We start from the raw sequence: 16,400 nt of genomic DNA, 5'->3' as shown, positions 1-16,400 counted from the left end.
ATAAAATTTTAAGAAACAATAAAAATTTTTAAATTCTATATCCAGAAAAAGTGTACTTCAGATATCTTGTTGGAATAAAGACATTTTTAGGCAAACAAAAGCTGTAAGAATTGTCACAGAATATCTGAGACCACAATAAAAATAATAAAGCAAGTTAATTAGGCTAATGGAAATAAACCAGGTAGAAAATTAGATTTGCAAGAAAGAATGAAAAACAACAGATATGGTAAATATGTGATGAATATTAAAAGCTAGCTTTCTACTTTATCCCCTCAAAGTCAAAATGATAGTATTGTAAGATGTGGCTCACAGAATGGGAGGAAGTAAAATATAGGCCATAAATAGCAAGGAGGACAGGAGATATATGGAAATATATTCCTATGAGATAATGTGTTACAAAAATGAGAGAGTGGTACAAAAATAATTCTAAGTAGACTGTGACAAGGTTAAGAATTAATATTCTAATCTTTGGGAAAATTATGAAAACATAACAAAAAACATAGCTAAGAATTCAATGTAGGAATTTAAAAGAATACAAAAAAATGTATTTAACCCCCCAAAAAGTAAGAAAAAGGAATAGAGAAATGAATAAACAAGCAAATAAAGAAGAAGAAGAAGGTAAAGAGAATAACTGTAGCATGTAGAAAAATAGCATGATAGTAGACCTAAGGCTTTCCATTAAAATTACATTACATGGAGATGAACTACCTTATAATCTAATCAAAAAGTAGATATTCTGAGAATGGATAAAATGTTAAGACCTAACTATGCGCTGACAAAAGGAAGCACAATTTAAATATAGGACACAGGTAGTTTGAAAGAAAACGGATAGAAAAAGACAACACGTGAATAGTAAAGAAGCTGTTATACTATGGGCCGAGCCCGTGGCGCACTTGGTAGAGTGCTGCGCTGGGAGCGCGGCAACGCTCCCGCCGCGGGTTCGGATCCTATATAGGACTGACCAGTGCACTCACTGGCTGAGTGCCGGTCACGAAAAAACGACAAAAAAAAAAAAAAAAGAAGCTGTTATACTATATTAAATGTGAATAAAATCTAAAAAGGACTATTAGAGATAAACAGGAACATATAACAATGGTAAAAGGATCATTTCAACAGAAAGACAAAACATTCATAAATGTGTCTATGCCTAGTATCAGAGCTTCATATTAAAAGAAGCAAACAGACTATAAAAACATAAATTTAAAAATCTACAGAGTTGGAAATTTCAATATACTTCTGACAGCAGTGTACACAAACAAGTACACTTGTCTACTTGTTTAAGCTATTAAAGCCAACAAAAAAAATTAGTAAAGGAATAGAAGATCTGAACAACACTATCAATGTCTTTGAAATGTGTGATATTACAGAACCTTACACCTAATAATTACATCATGCAAACTTCAATATCTACCTCCTACCGTACATAAAATTAATTTGAAATGGATCATAACTTAAATGGTAAAGCTAAAAATGTAAAATTTTCAAAGGAAATTTAGGACTCTAATATTGAATTAAAGATTTCTCAAACAAGAAACAAAAAGCACTAGTGAATCTTCAGTGAGGAGCATTATAAAGCTTTTGACAAAAATACACTTGAACAAGTAGATATTTATATCATTAGACAGTATGAAAATCACAAAGATTTGTTGGTTATATACAATAAACATATATTTTGCAATGTGTAGCTCCCTCATCCTCTTTTTTATGTGCTCCGTCCACAGAAATTTTAATTTTATTTTTAATCTTTGTATTAATGGTTTTTGTTCTAAATATGTTTATAATTATGGCTACTTTTAAAATTTGCTAATATGATTTTTAGTCTCATAAAATAATACCTGAAATGTTCAGGACATACTCAAATATCACTCATCATACCAAGACCAGAAAAATGCCAACATTGAGATGACATAGATATTAGAATTACCTGACTAGAATTTTATCATTTTTAAATTTATTTTTATTTATTTATTTGTTTGTTTGTTTGTTTATTTATTTATTTATTTATTTATTTATTTATTATTTTACATTCTGATTACAATCTGATTACATTCTGATTTACAATCATAGATATTGTTGCAGAGCAGTTGGGGGAGGGGGAGACAGGCAAGGGGAGGGGGACAGGGTGGGAGTAGGAGGAAGGAGGGGGGGTGTGGTTGAGGCCCATGGCACCCCCCTCATTCTGGCAGGGGAGCCCAGGGGGACTGACAGGAATTTTAAAGTAGCAGTTCTAGACTTGCTTCAGTGAAATTTTACAAACACACTTGAACTAAGTGAGAAAAAGCATCTGCATGGAAATAGAACATATAAAGAAGAACCAAATGGAAATTTTAGAACTGAAGAATCCAGTACCCAGATGAAAAACTCCTTGGATGTGCTTAATAAAAGAATGAAGGGAACAGAGGAAAGAATCAGTGAACTGTAAGATAGAACAATAAAATTTATCCAATCTGAGTAACAGAAAGAAAATAGACTGGAAAAACTATAACCTGAGTTTAGGGACCTGTGAGATCACATTCATGTCACTGAAGTTGCAGAAGGAGAAGAGAAACTGTGGGTCTGAAAAAAGTATTCAAAGAAATAATGGCTAAAAATTTCTCAATTTTTCCAAATGACATAAATTTACAGATTCAAGACGCTGAGTAAACCCCAAACAGGATAAATACAAAGAATTTAATGCTAAGACACATCATAATCAAACTCTTAAAACTATAGAAAAAGCCTTGAAAGCAGCAGAGAAAAATGGCACCTTACCTATGAAGGAAAACAACTTGAATGACAGTAGATTTCTCATTCCAAACCATGGAGGCAAGATGAAAATAGCGCATGATTTTTTAAGTTCTGAATGGAAAGGACTCTCAACCCAGAATTCTATACCCAATAAGAACATCCATCAGGAATGAAGGAGAAATCCAGACATTTTCAGACAAGAAAAACTAAGAGAATTTGCCCTAAATTTTAGATGTACCCTAAAATAACAGCTAGAGGAAGTTCTCGAAATGGAAAGAAAATGATGAGAAGAAATTTTTGAACAGGAAGGAAGAAAAACCAATATAAAAAGTGAAAATATGGGTAAGTAAAGTAGTCTTTTCTTCTCTTGAGTTTTCTAAATTATGCATCATGGTTGCCTGCTGTAGTTCTTAAAGTATTTAAAGGAAATACTTAAGACAATTACATGACAATCAGGGAAGAGTAAAAGGCAGTAAGGTTTCTACACGTTATTCAAACTCATAAATTGTCAACATGTGATAAATCATGTCTGCATAACATACTGGAAGAACCCCTCGAAAGGCTACGCAAGGTGATACACTCAAAACACTGTAGATAAATCAAGATCAAATTCTAAATGTTGAGGTAACTTACAGGAAAGCAGGAAAACGAAAACAAGACATGAAAAAACAGCAAACAGGAAAAAAATAAAATGGAGTAGTTACATCTATTAATAACTATATTAAATCACAGAATATTGACAGAATATACCAATTAAAAAATAGAAGTTGGCAGAGTGGATAAGAAATAAAATATGACCCAACTATGTTCTGTCTACAAGCAAGTCACTATAAATACGATGATGTTTGTAGGTTGACATGAATTTTCATGGAAGCTTTATTTGTCATAGCCAAAAACTGGAAACAATCAAAATGCTCTTCAATGAGTGAATGATTAAAGAAACCATGGTACGCCCATACCCTGGAACTCAGCAATAGAAGGGAGCAAACTATTGATGCAGCAACAATTCGAATCCTCCAGGGCACTGCATTGTGTGTGTGGGGGGGGAAAAAGCCAATCTCAAAAAGTATATTTTTGTGTTTAAATGAAGAGGTTTACTTCTGACTTAAGTAAGACAGGAGAATTTATACTCATTCATCCCTCCAAGGCCAAGAAGAAAGTTATTCTGGGATTCCATGAGGCCAGGATAATGCCAAAAGAATCATACATGTGTCAGAGTCAGCTGAGACAAACCCCTGAATTCCTCATGCTTTCTCTGTAGTGGGTCTGTGAAGAGCACCTCGTGTGCTGTGTAGCTTAGATCCTTGTACCTGATAGGAATGCCCAGCCCAACCTTTTCCCCAGTACTGTATAGATTCTGGATTGGGGTGGGGGTGAAAGGACAGATGGCACTCTCTACATCTGGGACACAGCCAGTAGTGAGAACTAATGAACAAAATATACAAAAACTACAGACACACTCCACTGAAATAGAGATTAAGACTTAATTTTTTTCTCCGTAGACATGACCTGGTCACCACATATTTAAAAAATTAATTAGGTATTTATTGCAAGAGCCTTTTCCATAAAAATACACCTGACATTAGTGTAGACTTTCCCAGTTTAACCCAGCACTTTTACTTGAAGTATCACAACTTCCCCACCTATAGTAAGGAGTGCCAGCCATTCTACTTTTACTGTACTGATTAGAGAAACTGATTCAAAGAAGGTAAGTGACTCCACATGACCAATGCTGAGAAGGCCCAGGGTTAGGCGGAGAGCTTGGACTTGTAGGTCGGTGTCCTTTACGCTGGACCGAGCTGTCCCCCCAGGCTGTTAGACTTATTCTGCAGCTGGCCTGGCATCCTTGTGCAGGTGCGGGGAAGGAACAGGTTGTAATGAATGCCACAGCCATGTGGGAAGTGACGTGTACCCATAAGTGTACCTAATCTCTGACTAGTACTGTGATGCAGATATTTTATTGTATTCCTGTTGAACCACAGAGGTGGTCAGTGTGAAAATCCACGGCACTAACCTGCCTTGTCCGGAAGCTCTAGCAGGTCCCGGTTTCCCAGGGAGTCCATCCAGGGGAAAGTGGGCTCTGATTTATTTCATGTGGTGATGACTTTTCTTCATTTCTCTCTTCTTCATGGTCCATAGTCTCCATTTTTTTTCACTTGTTTTCTTTCTAAACTACCCACTACGTGTGTCTCTTTTCTAAATCTTTTCCACAGCCTTTGATTGAATCTTTAGTGTTGACTCAGCATACGTAATAAAGTCAAACCAGTATTGTCAATTAATTAGTTCGTTTCAGGCAAAACATTCATTTGAATGGGTAAAATGTGCTAGGCACTATACTGGGTGGGTGACAGGCAAACATGGAGGAGCAGACACAGCCATTTCCTTGATCACACAGCCTATTCGGGAAGCGGGGCGGGCGGGCGTGCTCTGCTCTGCCTGCAGCCTGTCCTCACCGCGGGGGAGTCTGCAGATGGGAGCGGGCGGGAGACGTAAGAAAGAAAAGGGTTTATGTGGACAGAGGAGAAGTGTGAGATGAGGACCAGCACGGGTATGTGAGGCCGCAAACTGTCCTTAGAAGAGTGTGCAAAAGACAAAATATCGAACAGGAAGAGAGTCACTTTGTCACTTGAAAGGTGTCCACTGGATGCAGGTGTTTTGATGTTATTTTGAAGACCGTGATAAGAAATTTCGTGGAAACATTGCTAACGACATTGTATAGACATTAAAACTAAGAGTAACATCACATTAAGTATGCGACGGGGGGGGGGGGGGCGGTCAGGTGACAGCCGCGTTGGGGGAGGGGTATGGTTGTTCCGTGCCGCGTCCTTCCGCACCGTGACCGCTGTCCCCGCGCAGGCATCACCACGGTCCTGACCATGACCACTCTCAGCACCATAGCCAGGAAGTCCTTGCCACGCGTGTCCTACGTGACGGCCATGGACCTGTTCGTCACCGTGTGTTTCCTGTTCGTCTTCGCCGCGCTGATGGAGTACGCCGCCCTCAACTACTACTCCAGCTGCAGGAAGCCGGCCGCCCGGAGGGCCGCGCAGGTGAGGGCAGTGCAGGTGAGGGCAGTGCAGCTGAGGGCCGCGCAGGTGAGGGCCGCGCAGGTGAGGGCAGTGCAGGTGAGGGCAGTGCAGGTGAGGGCCGCGCAGGTGAGGGCCGCGCAGGTGAGGGCAGTGCAGGTGAGGGCCGCGCAGGTGAGGGCAGCGCAGGTGAGGGCAGTGCAGGTGAGGGCCGCGCAGGTGAGGGCCGCGCAGGTGAGGGCAGTGCAGGTGAGGGCAGTGCAGGTGAGGGCAGTGCAGCTGAGGGCCGCGCAGGTGAGGGCCGCGCAGGTGAGGGCCGCGCAGGTGAGGGCCGCGCAGGTGAGGGCAGTGCAGGTGAGGGCCGCGCAGGTGAGGGCCGCGCAGGTGAGGGCAGTGCAGGTGAGGGCCGCGCAGGTGAGGGCCGCGCAGGTGAGGGCAGCGCAGGTGAGGGCCGCGCAGGTGAGGGCCGCGCAGGTGAGGGCCGCGCAGGTGAGGGCAGCGCAGGTGAGGGCCGCGCGGGTGAGGGCAGTGCAGGTGAGGGCGAGCAGGGCCGGGCCTCGGGAGGCAGAAAAAACTAACCCAACAGGACTTTAAACAGCTGGACAAGGACTCTGAAGGTGAGAATGTGACCCTCGAGCACCTCCGGCTTTTCCTACTGGCCACATGGATGGGTTTAGGCATACCTTAAAGATTGCTCTTAAGGAGGGTGGTCTGGAATGCAGAGTTCCACAATAGTTTTCTAATTATTTTTTTCTTCTTTTTTGTAGTTGTTACATCCAGATTCCTCAAGATGGATTCATGAGCGAATAGGCCTGCAAGCCCCCTCCGTATGTATAGCATTACAGGTGCTGATGTTTCTGAGAACAGCACAGGTTTCAACTGCACAGGTCCACTTATGTGGATTTTTTTCAATAAATACTGTATAGTACCGTAAATGTATTTTCTCTTATGATTTTCTTAATAGCATTTTTATTTTTCTAGCTTACTTTATTGTATAATACATGTAAAATACAAAATATGTGTTAATTGACTGTTTATGTTATTGGTAAGGCTTCCAATCAACAGTTGGCTATTAGTAGTTAAGTGGTTGGGGAGTCAGTTATAGGTGGATTTTCAACTGTGCAGGGAGTCAACACCCCCAGTCGCTGAATTGTTCAAGGGTCAGCTATATGCCCTTAAGTTTCTGTGCCATAAATATTGTTAAATGGTCATTTTAACAATGGCATCATATGCTCGTGATGATGCACATGCAGTTGTGACTGGATACTGAGCCTATCAACACCTTTTTACTTACATACACATTTTATCGCTGCCATTCTGTATACACCTGTGACTATTTATTTAGTTATAAATTCCTAGAAGCAGAATGGCAGGGCTAGAGGGTTGCATGGTCTCTGCCCAATGGCATTCCATCAGCTGCACTAGCAGAGGAGGACACCAGCTCCCCAAACTCTGCTTGCATTCCATCTGTCAGCCAAACAGAAATGGCACCTGCAAACTGTTCCAATTGGCATTTCTTTAATTATGATCAATTGAATCTTTTTTACTGTTTTTTTATTTGCATTTCTGTTTTTTGTGAGTTACTTTTTAATATCTTTTGACTTCTATTAGTATTTTAAAGTAGCAATCTGCCAGTTACTTATATGTTATATATTATGTATGTTGTATTACATATTGTATTGGTATTGTAAAACAAATTTGTTACATTTAATTATTAACATATCTGAATTTTTAGAATATAGCTTGAGGTAAGAATCTAGCTTTATAGAAAAATTGAAAAATTCATCTTTAAATCACTGATGTGGACTACTACTTTTATCATATGACAACTTTTATATATAATCATGACTTTTATTCCTTTTATACATATCAATTTATTAATCACACCGAATGCTTTATGCCCGCTTATAAAGCACAGGTGGTTTTCTAAGTGTCAATCAGTACCACCTTATATTAGTGCATTTCAGCCTGTATGCATAAACAGACTCTATAGTTATCTATACTTTGCAAGTGTGTGTCATTGTAGTTCTGACAGGTTAGCAGCCAAACCACCTTATGTCTGTGGAACGCCACAATGAACATACAGATTTTGCCAGAAAATGCTTCCAAATTGCCTCACACTGAAACATTGCAGAAGGGGGTGCTGAAAAACAGAGGAGCCTGTTATCACACACAGCAGCAGCTGGGAGTTGAGGGAAAGAAATATTGACATCTTTGATGTAAAATGATAGTGCCAAAATAAACAACACATCCTTTAACACAGAGAAAAAAGAAATTTCCAAAAAACTAAGAGAAAATTTAATTTTTTTAAAAAAGAGGTAAAGCTTTATTTTGGTCTTGAAAAATGGAATTAGTTTCACTGTAAAACATTGAGCTGTAAAGACGTAAATAGAGCTGTCTTAAATATTGTATTGAGTTCTATGTGTTTCAGTGGCTATGGGTTTTTTGTTCCCTAACAAGTGAAATGGAGGTTTCTCTTGCCCCCGGAAACCTTACTACTTCTTTGCCCACAGCCTCCTGAAGTCACCCTTTAGATCTCTGGGCTGACCCGTACCTGCAGAGCCTCCTGGTGCCAAGTCTGAGTCAGCATCCTCCTTTTGGGCTGCCCTGCCTTGTAATGGCCAGGCTTCTCCTCTGTGTCTCCTGTGGCCCACAGTTCACTCCAAATAGTAAGGGATTACACAGATACATGAGATTGATGAAATGAATGGATGAAGATCTGGCTGAACATAGTCGAAGTACACATGTAGGAAGACATTTAATGCAATTGTTATTTAATAAAGGCAGACTTTTCCAACTAGAGCTTGTCAAAAAAGATGCAGTCCTCAAGTGCAGCAGCGTAGATTCAGGAATCTGCTTTGTTTCAGTGAACCTCATGGTGATATTTACACCTATTCAGGTTTAAGAACCATTCTGTAGAGGAGATGCATCCACATTAGAGCTGTAGGGACAGAGGGAATTCCATGTCTTCCCATTCACCAGATTGGTGGAGGACGTCAGACAGCTGCACAGCGTGGCCCTGCCTGGAACAGAGATGGATGGCCACGGGCATGTGAGGAGTAGGCAATGCTCAGTGAATACATGGCCCAGAGCATCCTGCTTCAGGTCATTCCTCACACACAGATGCTTTCCATTCACAAGGATGTGCCAAAAGGCTACAAGTACTGACCCTTCCACCTCCTCCCGTGGCTTATGACTCCACACAGCCATGAACATGTCCAATCAAACTAGGATCCAAAAGTAGAAGGAAAGGGGTACCATGTTTCCTAGAAATCATAGTTTTTGGTAAAAATATAAGAGATTCTCATGATGCTTTCTAATGAATTCTCAATGGCCTCTTTCCCAGAACTGTGCCATTCCTAGATAAAGGAATGAGGCAGCCTGCCAGCTGAGAAATGGGGGTCCACGTCCACCTCTACCTTGACACCACCTTCCCAGGTTGCCTCTGACATGCCTGTCTCAGGTCAACCAACACAAATAAAACTAAAGCAGAAAGGCAAATACTATGCTTTTCAATTCTCTTCCATCATTTGGTCAAATTTAGAAATGTATCCTCTTAGCAGAATCCAGTGTAACATGTAGTTCATAGTTATTGGGACGAGCAACTGTCTAAAGAATTGACAAGTCTATCTGAAGCCACTGTCCAAGGTTAGGAATTATTCCTGTCATTTGTGAGAGAAGAGTAAGTCATTCTCTCTCCTTTCTCTGCCCACACTGACTTTCCACGTCAGGAGGAGAGCCTGGGTAGCAGAAAGGAAGACATTCCAATCATAAACGTGTTTGATTGTCATTCTTGAGATGACAAGGAGTGTCCAGCCACCTCACACCGAAAGCTCATTTTTTACCTGAATTGCCTGGAACAAGAAGATGATCTCATTATTCCTACACACCAAATTTTTTCTATTTACTAATTTTTTAAAAATATCATCTCTCTCTCTCCACACTTCAGTACATGTACTACTTAACATTGAAGGATAAATATATAATGTGTACGTATCCACTACAAATCAACAGAAAAACAGGAAGAATAGGGAATTTTGTTATGAAGTTTATTTTATTTTTATTTTCTTCCCATAAAAGCAATACATTCTTATTGCATAAAGTATGAAAGTTCACCTACTAAACAGAAATACCCTGATATGGGAAAATATTTATGATAAATTTAAATGGCAATTCAAGCATAATCCTACTATGTTAACAAACGCCTACATACAAGTATTTGTGCAAGAGACATAGATAATATTTGTTAGCACATCAAAAAAAGGTCACGTCTGGGAAAAAAAAAAGGTGGGATTTCAGGAGGTAGGGTATGGTGTGGGATAGCTGGCAGCAGAGAGGAACACGTGCTTTTTATTATGCTCTATATTACTTCCAGGTTTTGCAGACAAGCATGAATTGCTTTTCTAATTTTAACAATTCGACAAATCAGAAAGTATAGATAAGCAAAAAGAATTACATATATCCTACCCACCCCGTAACCACCATTACTACCTCTCCAGATTTCTAAGTGTATATACATGGAACATACTCTTCTATCACATATACTAACATACTGGGATAGATATAGATATATTATGCAAAAATGAGACCTCCTTTTATAAAAATGTAACAGGCTCTTAATGAACATCTATCCATGTCCATGGAAATATCTCTGCAACTTTCTTTTTAGTGCATCAGCATAGATATGCTTGGGTTATAGTTACATATAAAAATAATGTAAGGATAAATGAAGCAACTCTAGCCTATTTAGAACTAATCCAAAGAACTTTGATTTTAGACATCAGGAGGAAAAGTATGCATATTTTCCCTACTGAATTAGTTAGATAATTGTTTTCAAGCCTCTACTTCCTGTAAACTGCTCAGAGATAAGGGGCTAATTTATTTCACTTTTATTTTATTTTATTTTTATTGAAACATAATTGATTGTACGTATCTGTGGGGACTTAGAATGGCTACTACACATTTGAAAACAAGCTCAACCTTCCTCACGAAGAGTCTGGGCAGTATAAGTGTTGTAAGTGCAATGCAATTTTTCTTGCATAAAGACTGAAAGGACTGGTCCTCTTCAGTGCTAGGGGAATGTGGGGGATGGGCACCTCCGTTCTTCTTTACCTTACCCAGTAGCAGACATAATATGTACCTCTGGCTTCATACACCTCAGATTGTTTTTATTGTATTTCATGGTGATTGTTGTGTCGTTCTTATTGCCTGCAGAACTACTCTCTCCTCGATATGAGGCCACCCCCACCTGCGATGATCACTTTAAACAACTCCGTGTACTGGCAGGAGTTTGAAGAAACCTGTGTCTATGAGTGTCTGGATGGCAAGGACTGCCAGAGCTTCTTCTGCTGCTATGAAGAATGTAAATCGGGGTCCTGGAGAAAGGGACGCATTCACATAGACATCTTGGAGCTGGACTCGTACTCCCGGGTCTTTTTCCCTACGTCATTCCTGCTCTTTAACCTGGTCTATTGGGTCGGATACCTGTATCTCTGAGTGTTGCTTGTAGTGACTAGTGAAGAGCACTCGGTTCACGCTCTTTACCTTCCACCATCCCCAGACCAGTAGTGACCCGTCGCGACTAGCGAGGAAAAACACTGCTCAGTTTATCTTAAATTATAAATTACCTTTCAGCAGTGCAGGAAGTATCTGGCAAATATTTCTATCATGTATTTCTCACGCGCGCGCGCGCGCGCGCGCACACACACATTGATTCAATTTTAAAGTGATATTCTTGCTAATCCCTTACTGAATCCATAGCTTGGTGATATTTATGAATGGTTTTTGGATAGTGGAAGCAGCTGCTGATAACCCCCGCAAAGATATCTGTATAACACGCAAGCAGATATCTGAGACGTTGTCTCAGTCCCCTCCCCCGATTCAGCTCTCCTTTGCAGCCCCCACGTGTACGAGTCACTTCCGGCCAAGACACACTCGTGCTGGGCTCACCCCGTGCCCACAGGACACCTGAGTTCAAGTATACACTGCAGCCAATTTCCATTCCAATTTCCTCTCTCCGAGGCCAGCATCCTTCACCTGAAAACTCACCAGGGCCTAGGAAGAGTGCCTCTTGCCCTCCACAAGTTCCCATTTGAGGAAAAAGTGTGATTTCCAAAATTCTCACATTGCTGATGTCAGATATTGATTAGCCCTGAACATTAGGAGGTTATTACTTTATTCCAAACTACTGAGAGGGTTCTTAGACTACTTCAGCTTGAATTCAACATTTCACCTTAAGAGCTCTATTTTGCTAGCCCAAGGCTAATCCTGGAGTATGTGTCTAGCTTACGTTATGTTGTTATGGATTTAGTAATTATCTTCATCTTGCAAAGAAAGGTATATAGCATGCACAAGCTTTTGTCTTGAAAACATATTCCAGAGTGTGAAAGAAATATAGAGTTCTAAAAATGTCTTAGTAAATATTAATTTTCCAGTCAAACCAACTTTAAATGCAAAAAAAAATGAATAATAGCGATCATCAATTGTATATTTTGATGAACAAAAAATATTTTATACTTTGAAATATGGATACATAGCAAAATCCCAAAGAGAAATTCCCCCCAAATCACCACTCCTTTGATATTTTTATAACACAAACCAGTTTCCTTCTTGCTATTAGTTATTTGTTGTAACGAGACGCCACTATGTACTTGGTAAGACTCTCTCGAGGCTTCACACCATCAATAGGGAGAAAAAAAGTCCTACCAGTTATTTAATAATGCTATAGCATTATTAAAATCTTGGTACCAGAATCTCTGTGCTTTTCATCTTTCCACACATAAAACAACTCACTTTATTGGAAAGCATACATTTTTAAATTATCTACTCTGCATACTATTATTACTCAGAAAAAAAGTAAAACATTATGCAGAGAAAGTATATAAAAGTACTGATTTCACACAGTTTATTAGACGTATACCAGACACAGAAGGGGATGGGAGTAGAAGAGACCAGAAAAATGAAATTAGATGTGTCTAATTCTTATTAACATTGTTACATATCAAATGAATGCAAAGATACACATAGATAATCACTCAGTTTTCAAGGAGCAAGTAAGTCTGTATAATGTGAGACACTCAAACCCATTTTTTTCTGTCCTATCAACTCTCTGCCTTTGGTTTGATAGGTGCTATGTAAGCCACAAGCCAATTGGCTTCTCTTTAGCAAATTCAATTTAAAAAATAAAATAATAAATATGTGTGGAGAAATAGGTTGAAAATATTGGCTTAAATGAAATTTCTCCTCTATTGGAGAAGTTCACTTACTAGTATCCTAGTTCTGCCTCTCATGCAGAAACAATCCCTCCTACCCGAGGCAGAGAGACCCTGGAGGTACCTGACCAAAGGAACCCCAAACCCCGGCACTGAGCCGGGCAGGTGACCCAAGGGCGGTCTTCTTCAAACACAATTTCCAACTTTATGAATTGATCATTTCTAGTAATATGAAAATCTCAACCTGTTACATGGTAAAAGAAGTTCTGGAGAGAACTGAATTTTCTAGTAAAATTCTTAAAAGGAAATAATTTAAAAGACATTTTTATAACATAGATTTGGTCCAATTTTACCTTAAAAAGAATTTTACCAATGCCTCTGGTTTCAAAACCATTCAATATCTGAATGGCTTTAGCAACTCTCATGAAACATTACTTACAGGATAAGTGTACCAATAACCTCTGTTTTCTGAATCCACCCATTCTCTTCTTCCCAAACTCAGCCGTCCTCCTGATAATAACACAGTAGTTCATGGTTCCTTTCCTATGAAGGAGAACCTTCATCTCAAGAGGGTCCGATGGATGTTCACTAATAGAGCATGAAATAGATTCAAGCATCTATAGCAGTCGAGCCACTAGGCTTACTAAAAAACACAAAAACATTCCCATAGAGCACCCCAATGCCTGTTTCTCTGTAGGCTTGTGTAAGTCAAGTTCTTCATATTGATCTTAACTCCTGAGATGAGCCTTTCAGTCCAGCATACAGGAGAGACGTGTGCACCTCACTAAGGTGCGGCACTCAGGGGCTTTTGAAGCATGTGTGTGTTTCCTTTGTGGAGGGAGGAAGAGGAGGGGTATGGGGCGAGGGCTGAGGGAAGTTCATCCCTCTTTAATTGAACGACCTCCTTTTCCGGTGTGCTTGGTGACGAGGCATATGTGGGGGCACAGCTCTGCCCAGCTTACTTTGCATGGAGAATTGGGAACTATCTTTGGTGGAAGTTGTCTGAGCGATCTGCATTCCAAAGGTGCTACTGTGTTTCAAAAAAACACTAAACCCAGGAGATGATGGTTCCATGTTTTGAAAAGGGTTCCAAATTTCTGACAACTGTGGATCAGATCATACTTAAAACTGTGTCTGCTTTCTTTTAAGCCGCATCCTGAGTGAAGGGAAAAGAGAAGAAAAGGCATTTCACATTAATGGAAGTAGAGCAAAATGCCTCTTCAGTGCCCAGAAAGTTTTAGCTTCTGCAAAGTCCCAACACCAACCAGAGCAGACTCCCCCAATACTGAACAGAGAAGGACAGTGTTAATATACTTTACTCTGGACCCAGCCAATACTGCCCCCAACATACCCAAAATATGCCTTAAAACAAAACAAAAAGCTTAAATAATACACATCTTGCAAGATTTTCCATTTCCTGCAATCAGCTATATTTCAAGTTTTACTTACTTTTAATGAATGGATGGAAACAGAATTTTATTTCTTTATATGCCTAACAGTCTTATCCTTAGTTTTAGATCAAATCAGTTAAGTACAAAGTTTTTGTGCATTCTTCAATTGAGGAAATGCTTGTCCTCGACAGCAAAGCATTTTCATGCTACATAAGGAAAATTAGGGCCAACCTAAAAGTCAGCAACACAGTCCTTGTGATGGGATATGAGTGTCCATACAGAACCTGCATGCCAGGCCACCTTGCCTTGGGATGGCTTGCTGCAGTAAGAACAGGATTTTAGGCATTTTGTTTTGCTGCTCTGCAAAATACCAGGCTCTGGAAGCAACGGGAGAGGGGACCTGTAACCGCATTTTCATTGACTGATGCTTGCCACCACTAGGAAGCAATGGGCCACTCTTTATCTAAAGGGCTAGAACACAAAACAAGCAAAACCTCTTCTCCTTAATCATTTTAATCTTGGCTGCCAAAAAGGAAACTTTCTGTGATATCCTTTGAGACTTGAAGAATTATAACTGGTTTCCAACCATTAAACTTATCACTGTATCAGTTCAATGCTTTTAAGGCACAAAAAATTTAGAATTCACTTCATGCTCTTGCAACTGTTTTTGAGTGCTTTTTATGAGAGTTCATAAACTGTAATACATATGAAATTTCATCTTCAGTTTCTGTAATGACTTGGGATAAACCTAATCTGATGTAAATATATATTGAAATGTTAAGCTCCATTTGTACTAAAACACTGTCCATCTTGGGCTTCAGAACACTATCATTTAAAAAATATTCATGAGCCACTAAAAACTAAAAATAAAGGAAAAATTGGGGGGGGGGCTGGCTGCTTAGCTCTGTTGGTTAGAGCATGGTGTTATAACAGGGGTTCTGATCCCCATACTGGCCAGCTGCTAAAAGAAATATAAATATAAATATAAAAAATCTTCAGAAAGGTGTCTGGAAATTAGGGGGAAAGAACCAGATTGTGAATATGTTGTAAATTCACAATTTTCTGTTGAGCAGCCTTCAAATTGCTCCAAACTGAGGAAGTGCATAGTCTATGCATACTTCTTTTTCTCAAATTGGCCTGTAGGAAAGGTTCAGGTTCAAACAGCATAACGGTACCTTCACGTCTGTGTTCTCCACACAGTCACATCCCAAGAACCAAGAACAGCAGCTCAGGATAAATGACAGGCTCCACCTGTGATCACTCGATGACTTACCTTTTATTATCAAAATAGATCTCTATCATTATAGGGAAAAAACATGTGTGTCTTAAGATGACAGGATAACAACACAGCCATTTGTTCTCTCTGGAATAAAAACCTTTCTTTATTTCTTTTTAATGTCTGATAGTTTTGAAGATGAGAGATTAGGACATTTCCACTCCTCCTTTTAAAATTCCTTCTTATTATAAGCTAGCAATTCCAGGATATAAGACTGGTCTAGTTCTATTAAGGCCAACAAGGAGAATGTTTCCTTTTATATACTTATTTTCAAAGTGTCCTCTAGTTGAACGCTTTGATTTTTAATGTTGTCAATAAACCCCTTAAACCTCTTACTACTCTGCTTACATAAAAGCCAAATTTTAAACCAGTTTAAATGAATCAGAGCTAAAAAATTAGTTTAACAACTGTCACTAAGAAGTTTTCCATGCTTTTAGGTGACCAAGTGAGTTTTTCAGATTATGTTATGCAGGAACATGAACTAGAAATAATTAGGCAGAAAAACACAATTCTCTCTCTCTCTCTCTCTCTCTCTCTCACACACACACACACACACACACACACACACACACACACACCCAACACACCCAAAACAAACACAGTTTGAATATAGAATTCAGGTAATTGAGGCAAATGTCAGTGCTTTGCTTGAGCTGTCCAGACAATCACCTGTTTCAGCACTTTATTTTCACGTTTGCAAACAAGGTTTTAGAGCCCAGTGAGCAGGTAAGTGAAGTGAGGACGATGATGGTTCCTGCGGGGAAGGAAG

At 39.6% G+C, this 16,400-nt stretch overlaps 1 protein-coding gene across 1 annotated transcript in view; it reads left to right on the top strand.

Moving 5' to 3' along the window:
* Nucleotides 1-11,249, top strand: part of GABRG3 (gamma-aminobutyric acid type A receptor subunit gamma3) — a 606,025-nt gene extending 594,776 nt beyond the window's left edge. The window contains exons 8-10 of the mRNA XM_063090201.1: nt 5,584-5,777; nt 6,521-6,580; nt 10,968-11,249. Coding sequence (XP_062946271.1) covers nt 5,584-5,777; nt 6,521-6,580; nt 10,968-11,249 — 536 coding nt within the window. The remainder of the gene's footprint in view (nt 1-5,583; nt 5,778-6,520; nt 6,581-10,967) is intronic.
* The last annotated feature ends 5,151 nt before the right edge of the window (nt 11,250-16,400 follow it).

Source organism: Cynocephalus volans, chromosome 3 (genome assembly GCF_027409185.1).
Source record: "Cynocephalus volans isolate mCynVol1 chromosome 3, mCynVol1.pri, whole genome shotgun sequence".
Taxonomy (NCBI): domain Eukaryota; kingdom Metazoa; phylum Chordata; class Mammalia; order Dermoptera; family Cynocephalidae; genus Cynocephalus; species Cynocephalus volans.
Note: the sequence above shows the minus strand (reverse complement) of the source record. Positions and strands in the feature narration are given on the sequence as shown.